At 42.7% G+C, this 19,443-nt stretch overlaps 1 protein-coding gene across 2 annotated transcripts in view; it reads right to left on the bottom strand.

Annotated features, from left to right (window-relative positions):
• CDHR1 (cadherin related family member 1) overlaps positions 1 to 19,443 on the bottom strand; it is a 233,238-nt gene that overhangs the window by 47,538 nt on the left and 166,257 nt on the right. For both annotated transcript variants that reach the window (XM_082268497.1, XM_082268498.1), the window contains exon 14: positions 18,954 to 19,021. In XM_082268497.1, coding sequence (XP_082124623.1) covers positions 18,954 to 19,021 — 68 coding nt within the window. The remainder of the gene's footprint in view (positions 1 to 18,953; positions 19,022 to 19,443) is intronic.

The following is a 19,443-nucleotide window of genomic DNA, read 5'->3' as shown; positions in this document are numbered from 1 at the left end:
AACTGCTGTCTTTTTATCTGGTAGACTCTGTCCCCTTTTGTGAATTTGCAGAATGTGCTGTACCACAGCGGCAGGTTCCAAAAAATAAATGTATTTTCACGTAAGGCCATTCCAGCTCTGTACCATCATGTGGAAGGCAATGTTTTGGCCTTGTTGGACAGAGCGGTCAGCAACAAGGTTCATATTACTGCTGACTCGTGGTCCAGCAGGCATGGTTAGGGATGTTACATTTCCTTCAAGGAGCACTGGGTAACACTACTGGCAGCTGGGAAGGATGCAGGACAGGGTTCAGTGCTGGAGCTTGTTCCGCCACCATGCTTCCAAAAAACTGGTGGTGATTCTGTCAATCCGTCTGCTCTACCCCCTCCTCTTCTTCTTCCTCTATGGTCTCTTCTGCTGAATTGTCCTCTGAATCAGCAGTGCTCCCTAAGCATTCAAGGGGCTACACAAGCAGTCAGACTAAAAGATGCCATGCAGTGCTTCAGTTGGTCTGTCTAGGGGACAGGTGCCACACAGGGCCAGAGATTCTGTCAGCTCTGCAGGGGCAGGCTCAGAGGTGGTTAAAAAAATAAAAAGATAAAAAGCTGCGCTAATGTAAAATGATAGATATTATGAAAAACCTCATTAGGTAAATGAATAACAAAATTATGCCTGTATGACACCATGGCAGCTTGAGCCAGGAATGGTTGTAGTCTACAATGGCACCAACATTCTCTCCGCCCCCTGACAGGACATTTGACACATGTTCCATGTTTGGCACGTGTCCTGAATTTGGGGGTGCTGCGTTTCTTAAACAGGTAGGTGCCTGGGCTTACAAGATCTTCTGAAGCAGGCCAGAAAAATCTGTGGCCATTTCCAGGGGTCATACAATGCCAGTCCTCAGCTGGCTGACTTTTATGGGGAATTCAACCTACCCACCAACCCCCTCATTTGTGACATGCCCAGCAGGTGGAACTCAACATTGGCAATGCTGCAGTGGCTGCACATGCAGCAGAGGGCCATCAATGAGTATCTGTGTGAGTATGGCACAAAACTCAGGCTCAAGGGAGCTTGGCTTCTTTTTGCCACGTCAGTGGCTGCTGATAAAGGACGCATGCACCGTCCTGTCACCATTTGAGGAGGCCATAAGGATGGTGAGCCACGACGATGCATGCATCAGTGACAATATCCCTCTAGTCATCCTGCTGGAGCACATGCTTTGTGGAATCATTGAGCACTTGAGGCAGAACAGCGGGAGGAAGAGGAGGACTTCCTTTCCTCACAAGGCCCCCTTTATATAGATGCCATAGAGGAGAAGGGTTGTGGCAGCATGGATGTAGAGGATAACATACAGCAGTCTTCAAGGGATGGTTTTCATTCCCCAGAAACCCTCGGAGTTGTACGTGGATGGGGAGAGGTTGCTCCTAAAAATTTCATCCTTAGTGACCCAGAGGACTCAGAATCTCATGGCTCCTCAAACTTACGCTGGATGGGCTCCCTGATTCTGCAAAGCCTGCGAAAGGACCCAAGGTTTTATATTATCAAGGAGAGGGATCATTACTGGTTGGCAACTCTTCTTGATCCACGTTACAAGGGTAAAATTGCAGAGCTCTTCCTGCCTTTGCAGAGGGAGAAGAGAATGAATCATCTTGAGGACACCTTGAAGAAAAATTTGTGTAACACCTTTCCAGACACTGGGAGGTTACAATTTCCTGGACAAACGTGTTTCATTCGGTCAAAGGAGGAGCAGTGGAGAAGGTGGCAAGCTGACTGATACCTTTAAACAATTATTTAGTCCTCAGCGCCCAGGGCTGTTAGGTTTAAGAAACCATTGGCAGCGTCTGCATCATATGGTGCAGGGTTATCTAGGGGCAAGAGCAGACTTAAAGAGCTTTCCAACTGAGCATCCACTGGGTTACTGGGTCTTGAGGATGGATCACTGGCCAGAACTTGCTCAATATGCAATTGAGCTACTGGCCTGTCCTGCTTCCAGTATGCTTTCCGAATGGACATGCTGCTGGAGATTGTGTGATGGATAAAAGAGTGCGTCTGTCTACAGACTCTGTTGACCGACTGACAATTATCAAAATGAATCAGTCCTGGATCAACAGCAGCTGAATTGAATTTGCTAGGGATCTGGGATCCCTTGAAGACTCCCTATGCTGCCTATCCTATTCCTCAATCTTGATTATGCTAGCTTCCAACAATGTTTTGTTTTAGGGCACCACCAACACCCAAGGCCCAATTGTTTGACAGGTGCATGTCATATACATTTTTTCCCTAATTTTTAACAGCAGGGCCCATTCCTGCACCCAGGAAGAGTAACTGTGAGGGGTTACAATGTTCAGGCACCACCAAAATCCAAGGTCCAATTTTTCTGCACCTGTATGACAGGTATTTTAAATGTTATACCTGTTACAGTGGGGTTACAGTGTTCAGGCACCACTAGGGATGGGTGGACAGTTTAGGCCGAACATAAGTTTGGCCTAAACATCACCCATTCAGGTACTCACCCAGCACCTGAACTTTGTCGGCACTTAGTGGGATATTCGCCCGCCGAGCACACAGTCATTAGGTTTGTTTAAGACTTCCCTGCTGAGAGCTAAATTAAAAAAAATAATTGTAAAAAGAAAATGTAAATGAAAAAAAAAAACTTGTGTAAAAACAGCTTGGGGGGACCCTTTGGGTCTTGTATGGCTTTTAAGGGGACTCCATGACAGAATTAAGAAAAAAATGGTGAGGGGTCCCCCCAAAATCTATACCAGGGAACTCCACGTCAAAATGTAAAAATAAAGGAGTACCAGACCCTTATTTGAGCATGCAGCCTGGCAGACCAGGAAAGGGGGGAGGGACAAGCAAGTGCCCCCCCTCCTGAACTATACCATAACGCTTGCCCTCAACATGGGGAGGGTGCTTTGAGGTTTTAGCGGTTTGTCTGGAGTCTGATTTCAAAGCTGAACAACAGTGAACGTAGAAGTACAGTGATCATTAAGTAATCTGATGCAGACAGCTAAAAAGAAAAAACTGGCAAGAGCTTTAATTCTTACCTATTCTATCACAAACTACAAAAAATGTGGCTGTACATACACACTTTAATATCATCTGGTTGATTTAGAATAAATTTACATCACAAAGATTATTTTTTATTCCCTTTTTATTGGTTGAATTCGTTGGACTGTTTTTTTTTATTCAACCAGACTAACTAGGTAACCATATCCTCGTGTGCCATGGATTCAACAGCCCACAATTTTCTTGATAAATGAAGCACTCCATTTGGATTAAAGATATGACCAGCTTCACATTTCAGCATAACATGCTTGCTGAACATGCTACTAAAGGTGTTACATAGTTACATAGTTACATAGTAGGTGAGGTTGAATAAAGACAATAGTCCATCTAGTTCAACCTGTGTAAGTGTGTGTGGCTGTAATCATCTCACATACCCCTGAATGTTCTGATCCTTGAGATGTAAGTCTAAGAGTCTTTTGAAAGCCACCATACTACCCGCAGAAACCACCTCTTGTGGTAGAGAATTCCACAATCTTGTAGCCCTAACAGTAAAGAACCCCCCACGTTGCCTGAGGTTAAAACGCTTCTCCTCTAATCGCATTGTATGCCCTCGAGTCCTCATGCAATCCCTTCGAATGAACAGCTTTTTTTCTAAGCTGGGATCCCCATTAAGATATTTATAAATTGCTATCATGTCCCCCCTCAGACGTCTCTTCTCCAGGGAGAATAAATCGAGCGATTGTAGACGCTCTTCATAGTCAAGGTCCTCCAATCCCCTAATTAGTTTAGTTGCCCTTCTCTGGACTCTCTCCAGCTCCAACACATCCCTCCTGAGGACTGGCGACCAGAACTGGACGAAATACTCCAGATGCGGTCGGACCAGAGTTTTATAAAGTGGAAGGATTATAGTCTTATCTCTGGAATGCATCCCTTTCTTTATGCATGCTAATGTTCTGCTGGCTTTGGCAGCTGCCGCTTGACATTGCATGCTGTTGCCTAATCTATCATCAACCAAGACTCCCAGATCCTTCTCCATTTTTGATTCCCCCAAGGGTTCCCCTCCTAACGTGTATTGTGTTTTTATGTTTTTAGTCCCCAAGTGCAAAACCTTACACTTCTCCACGTTAAACCTCATTTGCCATGTCGTTGCCCACTCTGTTATTTTGTCCAAGTCATTCTGTAGGATATTTGCTTCATGTTGTGAAGTTATTGCCCTGGCCAATTTTGTATCATCTGCAAAAACTGATATCGAACTACTGATCCCAACCTCAATGTTTTTTATGAATAAATTGAACAAGGTTGGTCCCAAGACTGAGCCTTGGGGGACCCCGCTTACCACCTCAGACCAGTCTGAGTATGCGCTGTTTATTACCACCCTTTGGACACGCCTTTTAAGCCAGTTCCGTATCCAAGAGCAAACCCTGCTATCGATACCTGCAGACCTTATTTTATAAATTAAGCGCTTGTGGGGAACTGTATCAAACGCCTTAGCGAAATCCAAGTACACCACATCCACTGGTCTCCCCCTATCAAGCTCACAGCTCACCTCCTCGTAGAATGTTAAGAGATTGGTTTGACAAGAACGCCCATTTGTAAACCTGTGCTGATTACTGCTGATGATGTTGTTGTCTTTAGCAAACTCTACGATATAGTCCCTTATCATCCCCTCCAGAAGTTTACATACTACTGATGTCAAACTGACAGGCCTATAATTTCCCGGGATATGCCTCTGGCCCTTTTTGAATAATGGAATCGCGTTAGCTTTCTTCCAATCCCCTGGTACATCTCCTGTCCTAATACTGTCAGCAAAGATCAGGAACAGTGGTCTCGATATAACTTTACTGAGTTCCTTGAGTACTCTCGGATGTACGCCATCCGGGCCTGGTGATTTGTTTGTGTTAAGTTTATCCAGCCTTTCCCTAATTTCACCCTCTGTTAGCCATAGTGGCAAGTCCTGTGTATTACTACTAGCCATACAGTCATGGTCCGTGTACCCCTCCGTTTCCTGTGTAAAGACTGACGAGAAAAAAGCATTCAGCACAGTTGCTTTTTCAGTGTCCTCTGTAACCATCCTCCCATCATTGTTAATTATGTGTGCAATATGCTCTGCCTTAGTTTTTTTGCTGTTGATATATTTAAAGAATTTCTTTGGGTTTTTTTTACTATCCTCTGCTATTTGTCTCTCAAAGATGATTTTAGCCATCTTGATTTCTTGTTTACTTTTCTTATTTGCCTCCTTGTATTGCTCGAAAGCCGATACTGTGCCCTCTGATTTATACTTCTTGAAGGCCAATTTTTTTCCCCTAATAAGTTTTTTGACGCTACGGTTTAGCCAGCCAGGTTTGGCTTTGTCTCTTCTAAATTTATTTCCCATAGGAAATAAAGGTGTTGCTTCGCTCCAGCAACTGAAATGTTCACCATTTTACACCTATTACTGGTTGCTTCAAGCATACAAACACCAGAACATTTTCAGCATATGGGAAATACTCATGTTCTGATGTGCCTATTTGTAGTCATTAACACATAATATATACTGTTAAATCTATAGGCAGCAAAAGTGGTTAACATTCTGTTGGAGTCCTAATAAACCTGGAAATTAGGCAAGGTATCATAGCTCCTTAGAAAGCAACAGGTTTACACAATATCTTACTAGTAAAAGCACCAATGTTGATAATGCTATAATATGTGTAGTTACATTATACGCATAGATCTGGAAATTTTTCAAGTCGCTTCATTTGATCATACACAAAACTGGGCAAATTCAAAGATTTAGTCATATACATGCATGCCAAACTTACAAAGGCTAGATGTTTGACCTGCAAGCCAGATTTTAGATTTTTACAGCTGATAAAGCAAGCAGACTTTTGGTCATATCAGATTTTTCTATATATATAAAAATATGATGATAATTAGTGTTGGGCAAGCATTTCCGGCAATATAAAAATAAGAAAAAAAACTGAGGTGGGGCCTTTTGGGTCTGGTATGGATTTTAAGGGGAACCCCAAGCCAAAATGTAAAAAAAAATGATGTAGGGTCCCTCCCCCCCAAAATCCATACCAGACCCTTATCTGAGCATGCAGCCTGGCAGGCCAGGAACGGGGGGGGGGGGGGTGATAAGCAACTCCCCTCCCTCCTGAACCATACCATGCCCTCAACATGGGGGGTGCTTTGGGGCAGGGGGGCTCTGCTCCAGACCAAACTGTGAGTGTGTATTTATTTCTTTTTGACACTTTTTTGGTGAATGGGTAGGGGTACCCCATACTCATTCACATGGGGGGGGGGCAGGATCTGAGCTCCTCTTTTTAAAGAGGGCTTCCAGATTTTGATAAGCCCCCTGCCCCCAGACCCCCAAACCCACAGCCCAGGGTTGTCGGGAAGAGGCCCTTGTCCCCATCTACATGGCCCAGCCCAAAACATTCCCCTATGTTATATAGTTACATAGCTGGTAAGGTTGAATAAAGACAATAGTCCATCCAGTTCAACCTGTGTGGGTTTGTGTTTGTGTAGATAATCATTTCCTATATCCCTGTGTATTGTGTTTGCTAAAATGCAAGAGTCTTTTAAAACCATCAATACTTTCTGCTCACACCACTGATTGTGGAACAGAATTCCACATCCTTATTGTCCTGACCGTGAAAAACCCTTTACGCAGCTTAAGGTTAAACAGATTCTCCTCCAATCTCATTGTGTAGCCCCTTTTTTTACTGTTTATAGATTTAAAGAATTTCTTGGGATTTTTTATACTCTCCTCCACTATGTGTCTCTCGTATTCTATCTTGGCCACCCTGATTGCGTTCTTATAGTTCTTGTTGCATTCCTTGTAGTGTTGAAATTCTGACAATGACCAATCCGCTTTGTATTTTTTAAAGGCTACTTTTTTGTCTTTAATATGGCTTTTTACGCTATGGTCCAGCCATCCAGGCTTGGTTCTTCTATATTTATTTATAATACCTTTAATTATTATGTTCCTAAAACACTCCCATTTTTCTTCTGTGTTTAATGTAAGATTTGGTCCCATTTAATATCTTGCAATATTGAGTGCAGTTTGGAAAAGTTGGTTCTTCTGAAACTTAGTGTTCTTGTACTACCCTCGTGCTTCCTTTTACTTTGATTTATGCTGAATGTGATCATCCTGTGATTGCTAGATCCCAAGTTGTCCTGTATCTCCACATCTGTGATCAGATCTGAGTCATTTGTAATTAATAGATCTAGTAATGCATAATTTATAGCTGGGGAATTCACCAATTGGGACATGAAGTTGTCATGTAGGACATTTAAGAAATGATGGGCCTTTAATGAGCGAGCTGTCCCTGCTGCCCAGTCGATATCAGGATAGTTGAAGTCCCCATTATGATGACATTTCCCTGCCTCAATGCTTTTTCTAGCTGTGAAAGGAGATCCAACTCCTCCTCTTCCTTTAGGTTGTGGAACCTGTAACATACCCCCACTATTATTTTCCCACTTGCTTCTTGCCTTTGAAGTTCTACCCACACAGACTCCACCTTCCCCTTGCCCCATCCCTGATGTCATTCCTCTCTTCCACTCGTATATCGTTCTTGATATATGGGCACACCCCTCCCCCTCTTCTATCCTCCCTGTCCCTCCGATACAAGGAATACCCCTAGATATTTGCCAGCCAGTTGTGAGCTGTCAAACCAAGTTTCTGTTTTTGCCTTGAAGTACACATCCATCTTGTGTAACAGCAGCTCTAGTTCCTCCATCTTGTTAGCTAGGCTCCTGGAATTTGTGAACATACCGCTCAGTTTTGTATGAGTGCATATTATATTCTCCTTAGGTTTTCTGAGGCTGCAATTTTGATCTGTTCACTCATTCACCATGGAATTATATGTTATGGATATAATATCGCTAGTGCCTCCACTCCTCTAAACCCTCCCCCAAACACCTAGTTTAAAAGCCCCTCCAACTTCTCGGACATCTTTTTTTCCCAACTGAGCTGCACCCCCCCTATTAGGTGAAGCCCATCCCTACTAAAGAGCCAGTAACCGACTAAAAAGTCAGCCAAGTTCTCCAGGAACCCAAAACCCTCCTTTCTAAACCAGTTTCTCAGGCACTTGTTCTGTTTTCTAAGCTCCTGCTGCCTCTCTGGTGTGGTGTGGTGTGGCTTGTGTTGTGAGCATGTGACCTGGTATGGTTCATGAAAGGGGGCACTAGCTCATCCTCCCCTTTCTGGACCTGCCGGGCTGCATGCTCAGATATGAGTCTGGTATGGATTTTGGGGGGATCCCTTGTTACTTTTATTTTGAATTTTGGTGTATAGAACCTGCTGCAGCAAAACTGGCATATATTAAGAAATTACATTTTAAAAAAATTACATTTAAATTGCTGGCAATACAAAAATGTAAAAAAAAAAATGTCGTGCCCCCCCCCCCCCAATCCATACAGGGCCCTTTTTATTGTTTCACTTTAAGCATCATTAAAATCACTGCTCCTGTTAAAATTGTCTTTTTTTTTTAATTGTAACAATACATGTCCACCAGGACAGTACCCAGGCCCCCATACCCTTTTTATGGCCAATAACTTCCATACAAGCCTTCAAGATGGGGACTTTTGATTTTTCAAGTTCAGATCCCATAGACTTTAATAGTTTGTGGTTTGGGTCTGAACTTTTTACAAATTCAGGAGTTCTGGAGCAAGCTGAACCGAGGGGTGTTCGGCCCGACACTAATGATAATATACATTATTTCCCAAAAGTGAGTACATCCCTCCCATTTTTGTAAATATTTTATTATATCTTTTCATTTGACAGCACTGAAGAAATTACACTTTGCTACAATGTAAAGTAGTGAGTGTACAGCTTGTATAACAGTGTAAATTTGCTGTCCCCTCAAAATAACTCAACACACTATCATTAATGTCTAAACCGCTGGCAACAAAAGTGAGTACACCCCTAAGTGAAAATTTCCGAATTGGGCCCAATTAGCCATTTTCCCTCCCTGCAGTCATGTGACTCGTTAGTGTTACAAGGTCTCAGGCATGAATGGGGAGCAGGTGTGCTAAAATTGGTGTTATCGCTCTCACTCTCTCATACGGGTCACTGGAAGTTCAACATGACACCTCATGGCAAAGAATTCTCTGAGGATCTGGAAAAAAGAATTGTTGCTCTACATAAAGATGACCTAGGCTATAAGAAGATTGTCAAGACCCTGAAACTGAGCTGCAGCACGGTGGCCAAGACCTTAAAGGGGTTTAACAGGACAGGTTCCACTCAGAACAGGCTTTGACATGGTCGACCACGGCTCAGCGTCATATCCAGAGGTTGTCTTTGGGAAATAGACATATAAGTGCTGCCAGCATTGTTGCAAAGGTTGAAGGGGTGGAGGGTCAGCCTGTCAGTGCTCAGACCATATGCCACACACTGCATTAAATTGGTCTGCATGGCTGTCATCCCAGAAGGAAGCCTCTTCTAAAGATGATGCACAAGAAAGCCCGCAAACAATTTGCTGAAGACAAGCAGACCAAGGACATGGATTACTGGAACCATGTCCTGTGGTCTGATGAGACCAAGATAGACATATTTGGTTCAGATGGTGTCAAGCGTGTGTGGTGGCAACCAAGTGAGGAGTACAAAGACAAGACAAGTGTGTCTTGCCTACAGTCAAGCATGGTGGTGGGAGTGTCATGGTCTGGGGCTGTATGAGTTCTGCTGGCACTGGGGAGCTACAGTTCATTGAAGGAACCATGAATGCCAACATGTACTGTGACATACTAAAGCAGAGCATGATCCCCTTCCTTCAGAGACTGGGCTGCAGGGCAGTTTTCCAACATGATAATGACCCCAAACACACCTCCAAGGCGATGACTGCCTTGCTAAAGAAGCTGAAGGTAAAGGTGATGGACTGGCCAAGCATGTTTCCAGACCTAAACCCTATTGAGCATCTGTGGGGCATCCTCAAATGAAAGGTGGAGGAGCACAAGGTCTGTAACATCCACCAGCCCAGTGATGTCATCATGGAGGAGTGGAAAAGGACCCCAATGGCAACCTGTGAAGCTCTGGTGAACTCCATGCTAAAGAAGTTTAGGGCAGTTCTGGAAAATAATGGTGGCAACACAAAATATGACACTTTGGGCCCAATGTGGACATTTTTACTTAGGAGTGTACTCACTTTTGTTGCCAGCAGTTTAGACATGTTGGCTGTGTGTTCAGGTATTTTGAGGGGGCAGCAAGTTTACACTGTTATACAAGCTGTGCACTCACTACTTTAGATTGTAGCAAAGTGTAATTTTTTCAGTGTTGTCACATGAAAAGATATAATAAAATATTTACAAAAATATGAGGGATGTATTCACTTTAGTGAGATACTGTAATAACCTATTATGTAAGATATTTAATTTTTGCAAGGTTACCTTAAGATAATATTTTCCATCAAATCCAATATAATTAATACATATTTTTTGTATTATTAAATTTCAAATACATTCATATCTAATACATTTTAGAGCTAAGTTTTAAAAATTAAGTAGAGAAAAATAATAGCACATTAGAAACACTCACAATTTTTACCATGGCATTATGGAAAAGGATTCCTCACCCCGTGATATAATAGCACCAATAAGGCTGGAACAAAACCTTGTTAGGACAACAGTTAATGAGGAAGTATACTACTTCATTATTGGGTCTGTTATTTCACAGGGGTAGGTAAAAACATCCAATATTTCCTTGCACCCTGTGCATGTATATAAAGCATAATTCCAGTTAAATATAACTCACCAGAGGTCAGCAGTGGCTGGGAGATAGGCCTGGTACACATCTATGCAGGTTGCAGTTTTTTGATCCATTGAAATCTATGGAATCAAAAACCAGAAAAAAGTCCCTGACTCTTTCCATAAAATGCACTCGTGTGAATGTGACCGATAGGAAACTATGTTAATCAAACTGTAGTATGTTTCTGCAAAACTGAAAATGCACTAAAAAATGCATAGGTGTGAACCAGGCCTTAGGCTTTTTGCATAGGAGGGCTTGAAAACTGGAAGTGAACATGCACGAGTTTGTTTGGGCCACTGAGCAAACTAGAGCACCAAGTGAGTTATATACACATTCTTCATCATCAAATATCTGATTGCTTTACATCAGCCTGATTTTCTGCAAGTCCAGGTTTGTGCAGCTGTATTGCTTATTTATATTTCTGAAGCCTTTTCACATTAGGCCAATACAAGTGAAATGCATAGCTTACAATATATTTTGTTACACAGATCAAAAGGAAGGGGGGGGAAGGGGGGAAGGGGGTCTGACTTTTCTGGTACCAAAGGAGGACTAACCAAATAAAAAATATCAAAGTTTATTGCAAAAGACTTTAAAAGAGTATTTTACATAAAAAAATAAAATAAAAAAAAGAGGCGCATGCGCAGAGTCTCCCAAGATGGCTGCTTCAGCCCGGAGCTCCGCGCCACCCTGGCACACACTCCCGCCCCGAGCCGCTGAACGGGTACTAACCAGCAATCCAACCGCAGCCAGCCCAGCAGGTCTTCACAGGCGACTGGTACATGTCCTACAGCTGGGTCCGGAGTGACCTCCGAAGCCACTACCAGACACCAGCGGGGGAGACCGCTCCTCCTAAAATGGCGGATCCGGCACCTCAGCGAGACAGGATGAAGGAGGGGGAACCGGAGCAAGCAGCTCCAACAGCAGAAAGACCCCATAATGCTACCCCACGGGGATCCGTGAGTACAAATTTACTGTTAACCCCTTTACCAGCATCTACAGAGTCTTTACTGGGGCGAGTGATAGATGACTTTTCCCTCTCACCAGATTACAATTCCCCAGCACTTCCCACAACATTCCTCAGTATGGCGGGTACATGCAGGCCTGTGCAGCTAGATAATGATGATCTCCTGTCAAAACTCTCTGCACTCCTAGACAGAAGCTTATCACAAATCAGCACACTGGTCTCATCCAGACACTTCAGGACCAACTAGATACTGCTTTGCTCAAAGTTGAGGATCTAGAGAATAGGTCCCGCAGGTATAATTTTAGACTGAGAGGCCTCCCGGACTCTGTCATTGACATTCCCACGGCCATTCAAGGGCTGATTAAAGACCTTATTCCTGACATACCGGAACACAAATTAGAGCTGGACAGGGCCCATAGAGCATTGGGACCCCCCCAGGAAAGATGGCAATCCGAAAGATGTGGTCGTTAAACCGCACTTCTACTCTGTCAAAGAAGAAATTTTCCGCAGGGCCAGAGCAGTACAACAGCTTACATGCCAAGGACACCAAGTGCAAATTTTCACCTCTCCATCGACCATACAAAGAAGGTGATTACTAAAACCTCTCCCCTCTATCCTGGCCCAAAAGGAAATGAAATACTGGTGGGCTTTCCCCTTTGCTCTCAAGTATGCATTCAGAAAGAAAACGTACTCCTTTTCAAGTCTATCAGAAGGCGAAAGGTTACTCTTACACCTGAATCTTCTCCCTCAAACACTGGATCAACAGGGTCCCTCCACAAGCTCAGAATCGACCAAGCGACCAATTCTGACTAGCCTCATCACCCCTCCTTCGTGGAACAAAACAAAGTTCAAGCACTCCAAGGACTGTAATCCTCCCTGAACTGCCCCATCGATGGTCCTTTTTTCTTCTTTAGAGCTTAAGCTCTTCTGTGTAACTCCCCCCTCGCTGGATAAGTTTACTCAGAACTTATAACACTTACCTTCGGAACAATTTTTAAATAACCAATGATATATATATAATTTTTGAGCTATCTCGGACGGACGATTTTCCCCAGGGCCTTCTACCACTCTCAGAAACTGTTCTGTCTTTTTGTTATTTTGTCTGTATTCAGAAGGTATCTCACACTGTAACCCTATTCTCCAAGGTTACACCTCCATCCACACCTAGCTATCTGTTTTTGTAGGCCTGATAGGCAGCAATGACGTTTTTCTATACCTACCTGTTCACGTAATTTTGCATTCAGTTAGCCTTAATTTTTGGGGCGGGAACCCTGCCGGAGTGGCCGGATAGCGCCTCCACCAGTCACTGGGAAATGCCACAGTATCTCCCACGTGGCTGCCTCCCTCTCCTCTAAATGAGGACTTTGTTCTCTGCATGGTCGGGGTGTTGCAGACCTTACCCCGATCTCCAGAGTCCTTTTTGGATACAGGTCTGCTATACCTTTTTCTTCTCTCTTCTCTACTCACATCTTTGGTTTTTTCTCTCACAGCCCGTCTCCAGAATCCAGTTCTCTACCTTTTCTCTTCAATCCAGTCCTTCAGATCCCCAGGTTTCCTCATCTTTTGTGCTTTGAACCAGTCATTAGTAAGTGTCACCTGTTTCAAGATGCTCCATATATTTTTGCTCCATGGCACCCTCTAAAATTCCCGCACCATATCTCAGAGTAGCAACCCACAATGCGCAGGGCCTAAACTCACCCATAAAGCAACGGAAAGCATTCCAGGAATTTCATCACTGTAGGGTGGAGGTACTATTACTTCAGGAAACCCACTTCCTGAAAACGTACAATCCTACTTTCCCCCATGCCAAATTACCCTGTTTTTACATGGCTAATGCTAACAATAAGAAACGTGGAGTGGCCATTCTATTTGCTAAAGTCTGCAAATTCTCACTCCTCTCGAATTGAAGGATCCAGAAGGCAGATTAATTCTGGTCAAGGGCACTTTAGACGAACAATTGCACTCTTTTGTTTCTTATTATGCCCCTTATCAAAATCAAACTCAATTTTTCCCAAACATGTTTAAGAAAATACTTCCACATCTTGAAGGTCACATTATCATGGCCCCCCCTAACACGGCTTTCGACTACGGTCTGGAGAAATCTAAACTCCAAGGGTCCCAAACAATTAAGTCACCCAAACGCAGTACTAAGATAGCTAAAATTATCAACCAAATGGGATTGGTGGATAGCTGGAGGGTAGTAAATCCCACTCTAAGAGATTATACCCATTTTTCGCACCCGCACCAAACATATGCTAGTATCGATCACGTACTAGTCTCACAATCTTTGCTTCATTCAGCCACCATCAGGGATGTGGTCTGGTAAGATCACTCCATGGTTACTGTGGCACTCCACCGCTCTCATGCTCCCATGAGATCCAACCAACGGAGACTCAATGAATCAATTTTAAGCGAACCACATAGAATTACAGAGATAGAAAATGCTATATCAGAATACTACCTTCTGAATGACTTGGACGGAATCTCCCCCGAAACGCTCTGGGCAGCGCCCACAAGTCGACAATTAGGGGAAAACTGATTCAGTTGGTCTCTAGAATTAGGAAGGATAGCAGGGCCCACATTGATAGCCTAGAAAAGGATTTTTTTGCCCTCAGCGCCCACAGTAAGAAGGATCCCAGAACGGTTTCCTTGCATACCTTGGACAAAGTTAGAGCTAAACTGAACCTTGCCTTGACCAGCACTGCAGAAAAATACGTAAGATGGCAGGGAGCTAGGTTTTACAACAACAAGGACAAGATAGGTCCCATGTTAGCTCCGAAACTTAGGCCTCAAGTCAGAACTTTCGCTCTACCTAAATTCTCCAATCCGGGGGGACCATAAAACCCAGAACCCGAAACATATACTGCAGGAATTCTCTGAATACTATAAAAAGCTTTATGTAACTGACATGTCAGGAAAAGACTCTCACCTAATGGAGTTTTTGCAGGAACTTAACATTCCGAGCCTTTCCACACAGCATAGGGAGACCCTTGAAGCCAGTTTCTCAGAAGCGGAATTCAAACTAGTGATCTTAAAGTCGGTTCATCACCTGGGCCAGATGGCTTCTCAAATCTATATTATAAAGCATACTCAGGAATTTTAACCCCCTACCTGGCTAGATATTATAATGCTATCAAAAAGGGGACCCCCATTGATAATAATAGTAGTTTTGTTTTTATCTCGGTCATTCCAAAACCAGACAAGGACCCAGGTGTGATTAGCAACTATAGACCAATTTCTCTAATAAACAACGACCTCACTAAAATCCTAGCTAACAGTCTTGCATCCTTTATTAATCATTACATTCACAAAGACCAATAGGCTTCATCCCAGGGAGACAAGGTCCAGACCAAGTACGAAGAGCAGTTGATGTCATCTCTCTACTTCAATCTGAGTGGGATGGTAGTGGCCATCAGGAAGGTCTTCTTTTGTCGATAGCCCTCCAAAAGGCATTTGACTCCATTGATTGGCCATACCGATTCTCTATTTTAGAACGTTGGGGCTTTGGCAAAAATGTTATGGGGATAATCAAGGCGATTTACTCATTATCCACAGCTAAAATCATATACCAGGGTTTTTTATTCAGACCCTTTTCCAATTGCTAGAGGAACAAGGCAAGGGTGCCCCTTGTCCCTGCTTATTTTTGCAATCGCAATCGAAACATTGGCGTTAGCAATTCGCTCTGATACTAACAAGGGAGTACAATGCGGACCTCTTGAACACGACGTCCTAATGTTTGTCATTTGTCTGCTTCCCTCCCAAACATTTGTTCTTTATTGGACAAGTTTGCAAATATATGTGGTCTCAAGGTCATTCTTTCAAAGTCCTCCATTTTGAACATTTCTGTTAACCCTCAGGAAGCTAAGCGTTTACAATCCTCTTTTGCTTTCTCTTGGAACGAATCACATATCAAATATCTGGGGGTCAATCTAACTCCTAAAGTGGAGTCTTTACATAAAGCCAACTACACAGCACTCTACCACTCCCTTGAAAAAGAACTAAAGGATTGGTCGCTATTTCAATTATCTTGGCTAGGCAGGATTGACTCCATAAAAATGAATCTGCTCCCTAGAGCCCTATATCTTTTCAGGGTTTTTCCGATCCCGTTACATAGAGTTCATTTGCGAAAATTTCAAAACTCAATCAAATTCATATGGGGAAAAAGGGGCCACAGACTAAAGTTCTCGTCCGTAAAGTTCTCTTTAGGCCGTGAAAACTGGGGGGATTGGGGGTTCCTAATCCTAACCTTTGGATATATTATCAGGCTGCTAGGCTCGTACAATTCTCAGTGGTGTACTCCTGATTTGAAAAAACTGATTGGATTAATTTAGAAAGACAAGTGGTACCCTCCTTCATGCTAGATTACCTCCTTTGGTGTCCCCCTAGAAATAGACCACCAATCTTATCTACTACGCTTTCGTCCTCCTTTGCTCTCTGGGACACACTTAAAAACTCCCAGCCCTAACCTCTAATATATGCCCGTTAGTTCATTTGTTTAATAATCCTACCTTTCCCCCAGGTCAAGATATTAAGGCCTTTAAATGGTGGCTTGACAAGGGCCTTTATCGCATAGGTCACTTTTTCATTAACAAAGGCCCTTTTTCCTTAAAACACTGTCAGGACAAATTAAAAATGCCACACTCTGAAACCTTTCAATTCTTACAAATATCTCACTTTCTAAATACCATCTCGACAAACGAGACACCTCCCCTATCTTTCACCGAATATGAGGTATGGTGCGGCAATTCCACGGATCAAAAAGGAGGCATCTCGGTGATCTACTCATCACTAGTTTCAGGCCATACTAAATTGCCTTTCATGAAGGCATGGGAATCAGATTTAGTGGAAACATGGGAGTTGGAGGAGTGGGGAAGAGAGTGTTCCCGATCCTATAAGGGAATCAAAAATGTGTCTCTGATTGAAGCGGGCCTGAAGGTCATGACTCGCTGGTACTTAATGCCTATGAGACTACACAAAATGTATCCCTATCCTCCCCCCTTTTTTTTCGGGGATGTCAGCTAACTGGATCTATGCTACACATCTGGTGGGAATGCCCAAAATTGAGAAGCACATGGAACAAAATATTTACCATGATATTCAAGGTCACTACCCACAGAATACCTAAACAAGCCTATATTGCCCTCTTGAATTCACCTATCCCTAATACCCCCAAAATTGATCTTGTACATTCTTCTAGGGACCAAAATTACTATAGCAGGTGACTGGAAACAGCAATCGATCTCTATGTGGAAAATAAAGAATAAAATCACAGGGATTATGGCACAAGAAAAAATGGTTAGTGTTTTTTCTAACTCTAAAAATCTGAGAACTGTGGGCTACATACATTGGAATATCATTGATCCCTGGACTGGGTAACAATTAATTGGAGTTGCTTGCTCCTACTGGAAACCGGCTGACCTTTCGCACTCCTTGCTCCTTCCTCTCTCTCTCCTATCTTCTTTCTACTCTTTCTCTTTCTGGCCTTTTGGCCTCGGATTGAATTCATACTCGATATCTCTGAGTTTGCACCTCATTTATACTCAACTGAGGTTGTTTTCTTTTTTGGTTTGTCCTATGTTCACTACTTGGTAAATTCTGTTTTATTAAAGTTTGTTGTAATATCCTCGGATACTGCCTTGGCATCTCCTTGGATTGTTACATTCTCAAGGCATTTTTGTTCTCAACTTTAAGGCTCAGTGGTTTTATGGGGTTGGAGGGGAGGATGGCAATGGTACTGTTAGGAACGCTTCCTGAGCACACTGATGTGCTGTCATGAGTCTGCAACCTAAAGGGTTAACCTAGAGCAGACTAATTGCAATAATTGGCAAACAGGCTGCCTTATTTAAACAGCTCAGCAGCACTGTATCTTTGTTGTCTTGTCTGCAGCTCCTCATGTGTTCCTGAAGCCTGTGTCCTGTTACCTGTTTGATACCTGTATTAACCTTTGTCTTGTTCCTGACCTCGTTGACCTGCTGCCCGTCCTGACCCCCGGCTTGTTTGACCATTCTCTCGGATCTCCCTTGTCTGCTTATCCGCCTTCGGATCTTGACCGGTTTCTCCCTTGGTGGGGCGACCCTGAGGACCGCGACCTGGTATCCACATGCAACGAAGTCCATCCTCACCACTAGAGGCTCTGGCGAAAATCGGTGGATACTTAAATTCCGCACCTCAGGTTAGCCTGTGTCACTTACCTTGGGGGTTTCTGTCTAAGCTTCGCCCTCCGGCACACGTGGGGCCTTCCTCTGCCATCAGGCTACCACTTGTATCCCTAATAGTTACAATTATGGCAAAATCCAATCCAACTCCACCTGGCTTCAAGCCTTTAGATAGAAATTGCTCAATGTTTAGTCATGTTATGGACATCATTAAATATTGTTGAAATACTCTGTAACCAGCCTCTTATTTGATACCCTTTATCACTATAATTGTTTACATTGTTCTGTTGCTCCTTTTGTTACAATCTTTTTCTTCTTTTCAAATAAAAATGTATTGAAAGCAAAAAAACAAAAAAATATTGTTCTCATTATATGACATACACCAAACAATACAACAGTCACTGTATCTTTGCTATTTGTTCCAAGAGGTCAAAGGGTTTCACATATATTCGCTTCATCAAGACCTGAATAACTTGGCAGCAAAAAGATATGTCATAATGCCCTGAGAGCCCCAACAATGATGGCGGAACAACGGCGTATATATAGATATCAAACGTTAGTGCAAAAAGGTTGCATAACTCCCATGGCAGAGGCATTGGCATAATAGCCTTGGCTGCCAATTTGCACAAACAGAGCGATGCAAAATAATGTAGCCAAATATTATGAATAAACCAATCCTCCGTCTGGTATTAAGTCAATTTGTGGCTGTTTTAGAGCACTCCAGCTTCATAGTAGGCCAACAACCAAAAGAGTGGGCTGTATGCTAGAATAGCAATACCAATGCCATCTGCCAACATAAGAGTTACCAAATAACTCTTATGTTGGCAGATGGCGTTGTTATTGCTATGAGAGCAATAGTTTTTGTTTTTATAAATGTAAAATACTCTTTTAAAGTAATTTGTAATAAACGTTGATATTTTTTATATGTGGTCAGTCCTCCTTTGGTACCAGAAAAGTCTGACATTTTGTCTCCCCCTTCCTTTTGATCTGTGCCACATATGGACGAGGTACAGGGTATGCCCTCCCCCTTATTTCTTGTAACTATATTTTGTTACATTTTTATTTACACTGATCTTGTACACTACATTACACTGTTTCTTTAATTTCATGTGCAAATACTTACGGATCAGAACCGGCACCATATATGGAATACTTGATTTCACCCCAAAGTCCAGAATCCAAGTCAGTTGCCTTAAAAGGTAAAAGTACAGTAAATAATCAAATAAACTAGAGTTCATAAGCCAATCAGTGCAATAATAGTACCACTTTTAAATGTTCTATGACATGGGGTATGGCATAATAAAATAAGGGGCAGGGGCATTGTGAAAAGGGTTGTGGTATACATTAAAATTAAAAGAAATCTCCACTTAAGAACTCTTTACAAATTGTCCAAAATATACATACCTATCATGGACTAGGCATCCAAAATATCATGATTTGATAAGCTCCATCTAACACTCTGTACTCAGAAAGAGTTGTGCTCAAAAGTTTGCAAACCCTTTGGTAATATACAATATGTACCATTTTTAAAGAAAACATTTCCTTTCTTATGGAATTCATATTCAACTGTAGGTCATCACTGAATGGCACAATTATAAAACAAAACATGGCAA

Source organism: Pelophylax lessonae, assembly GCF_965119305.1.
Source record: "Pelophylax lessonae genome assembly, chromosome: 9".
NCBI lineage: Eukaryota > Metazoa > Chordata > Amphibia > Anura > Ranidae > Pelophylax > Pelophylax lessonae.
Note: the sequence above shows the minus strand (reverse complement) of the source record. Positions and strands in the feature narration are given on the sequence as shown.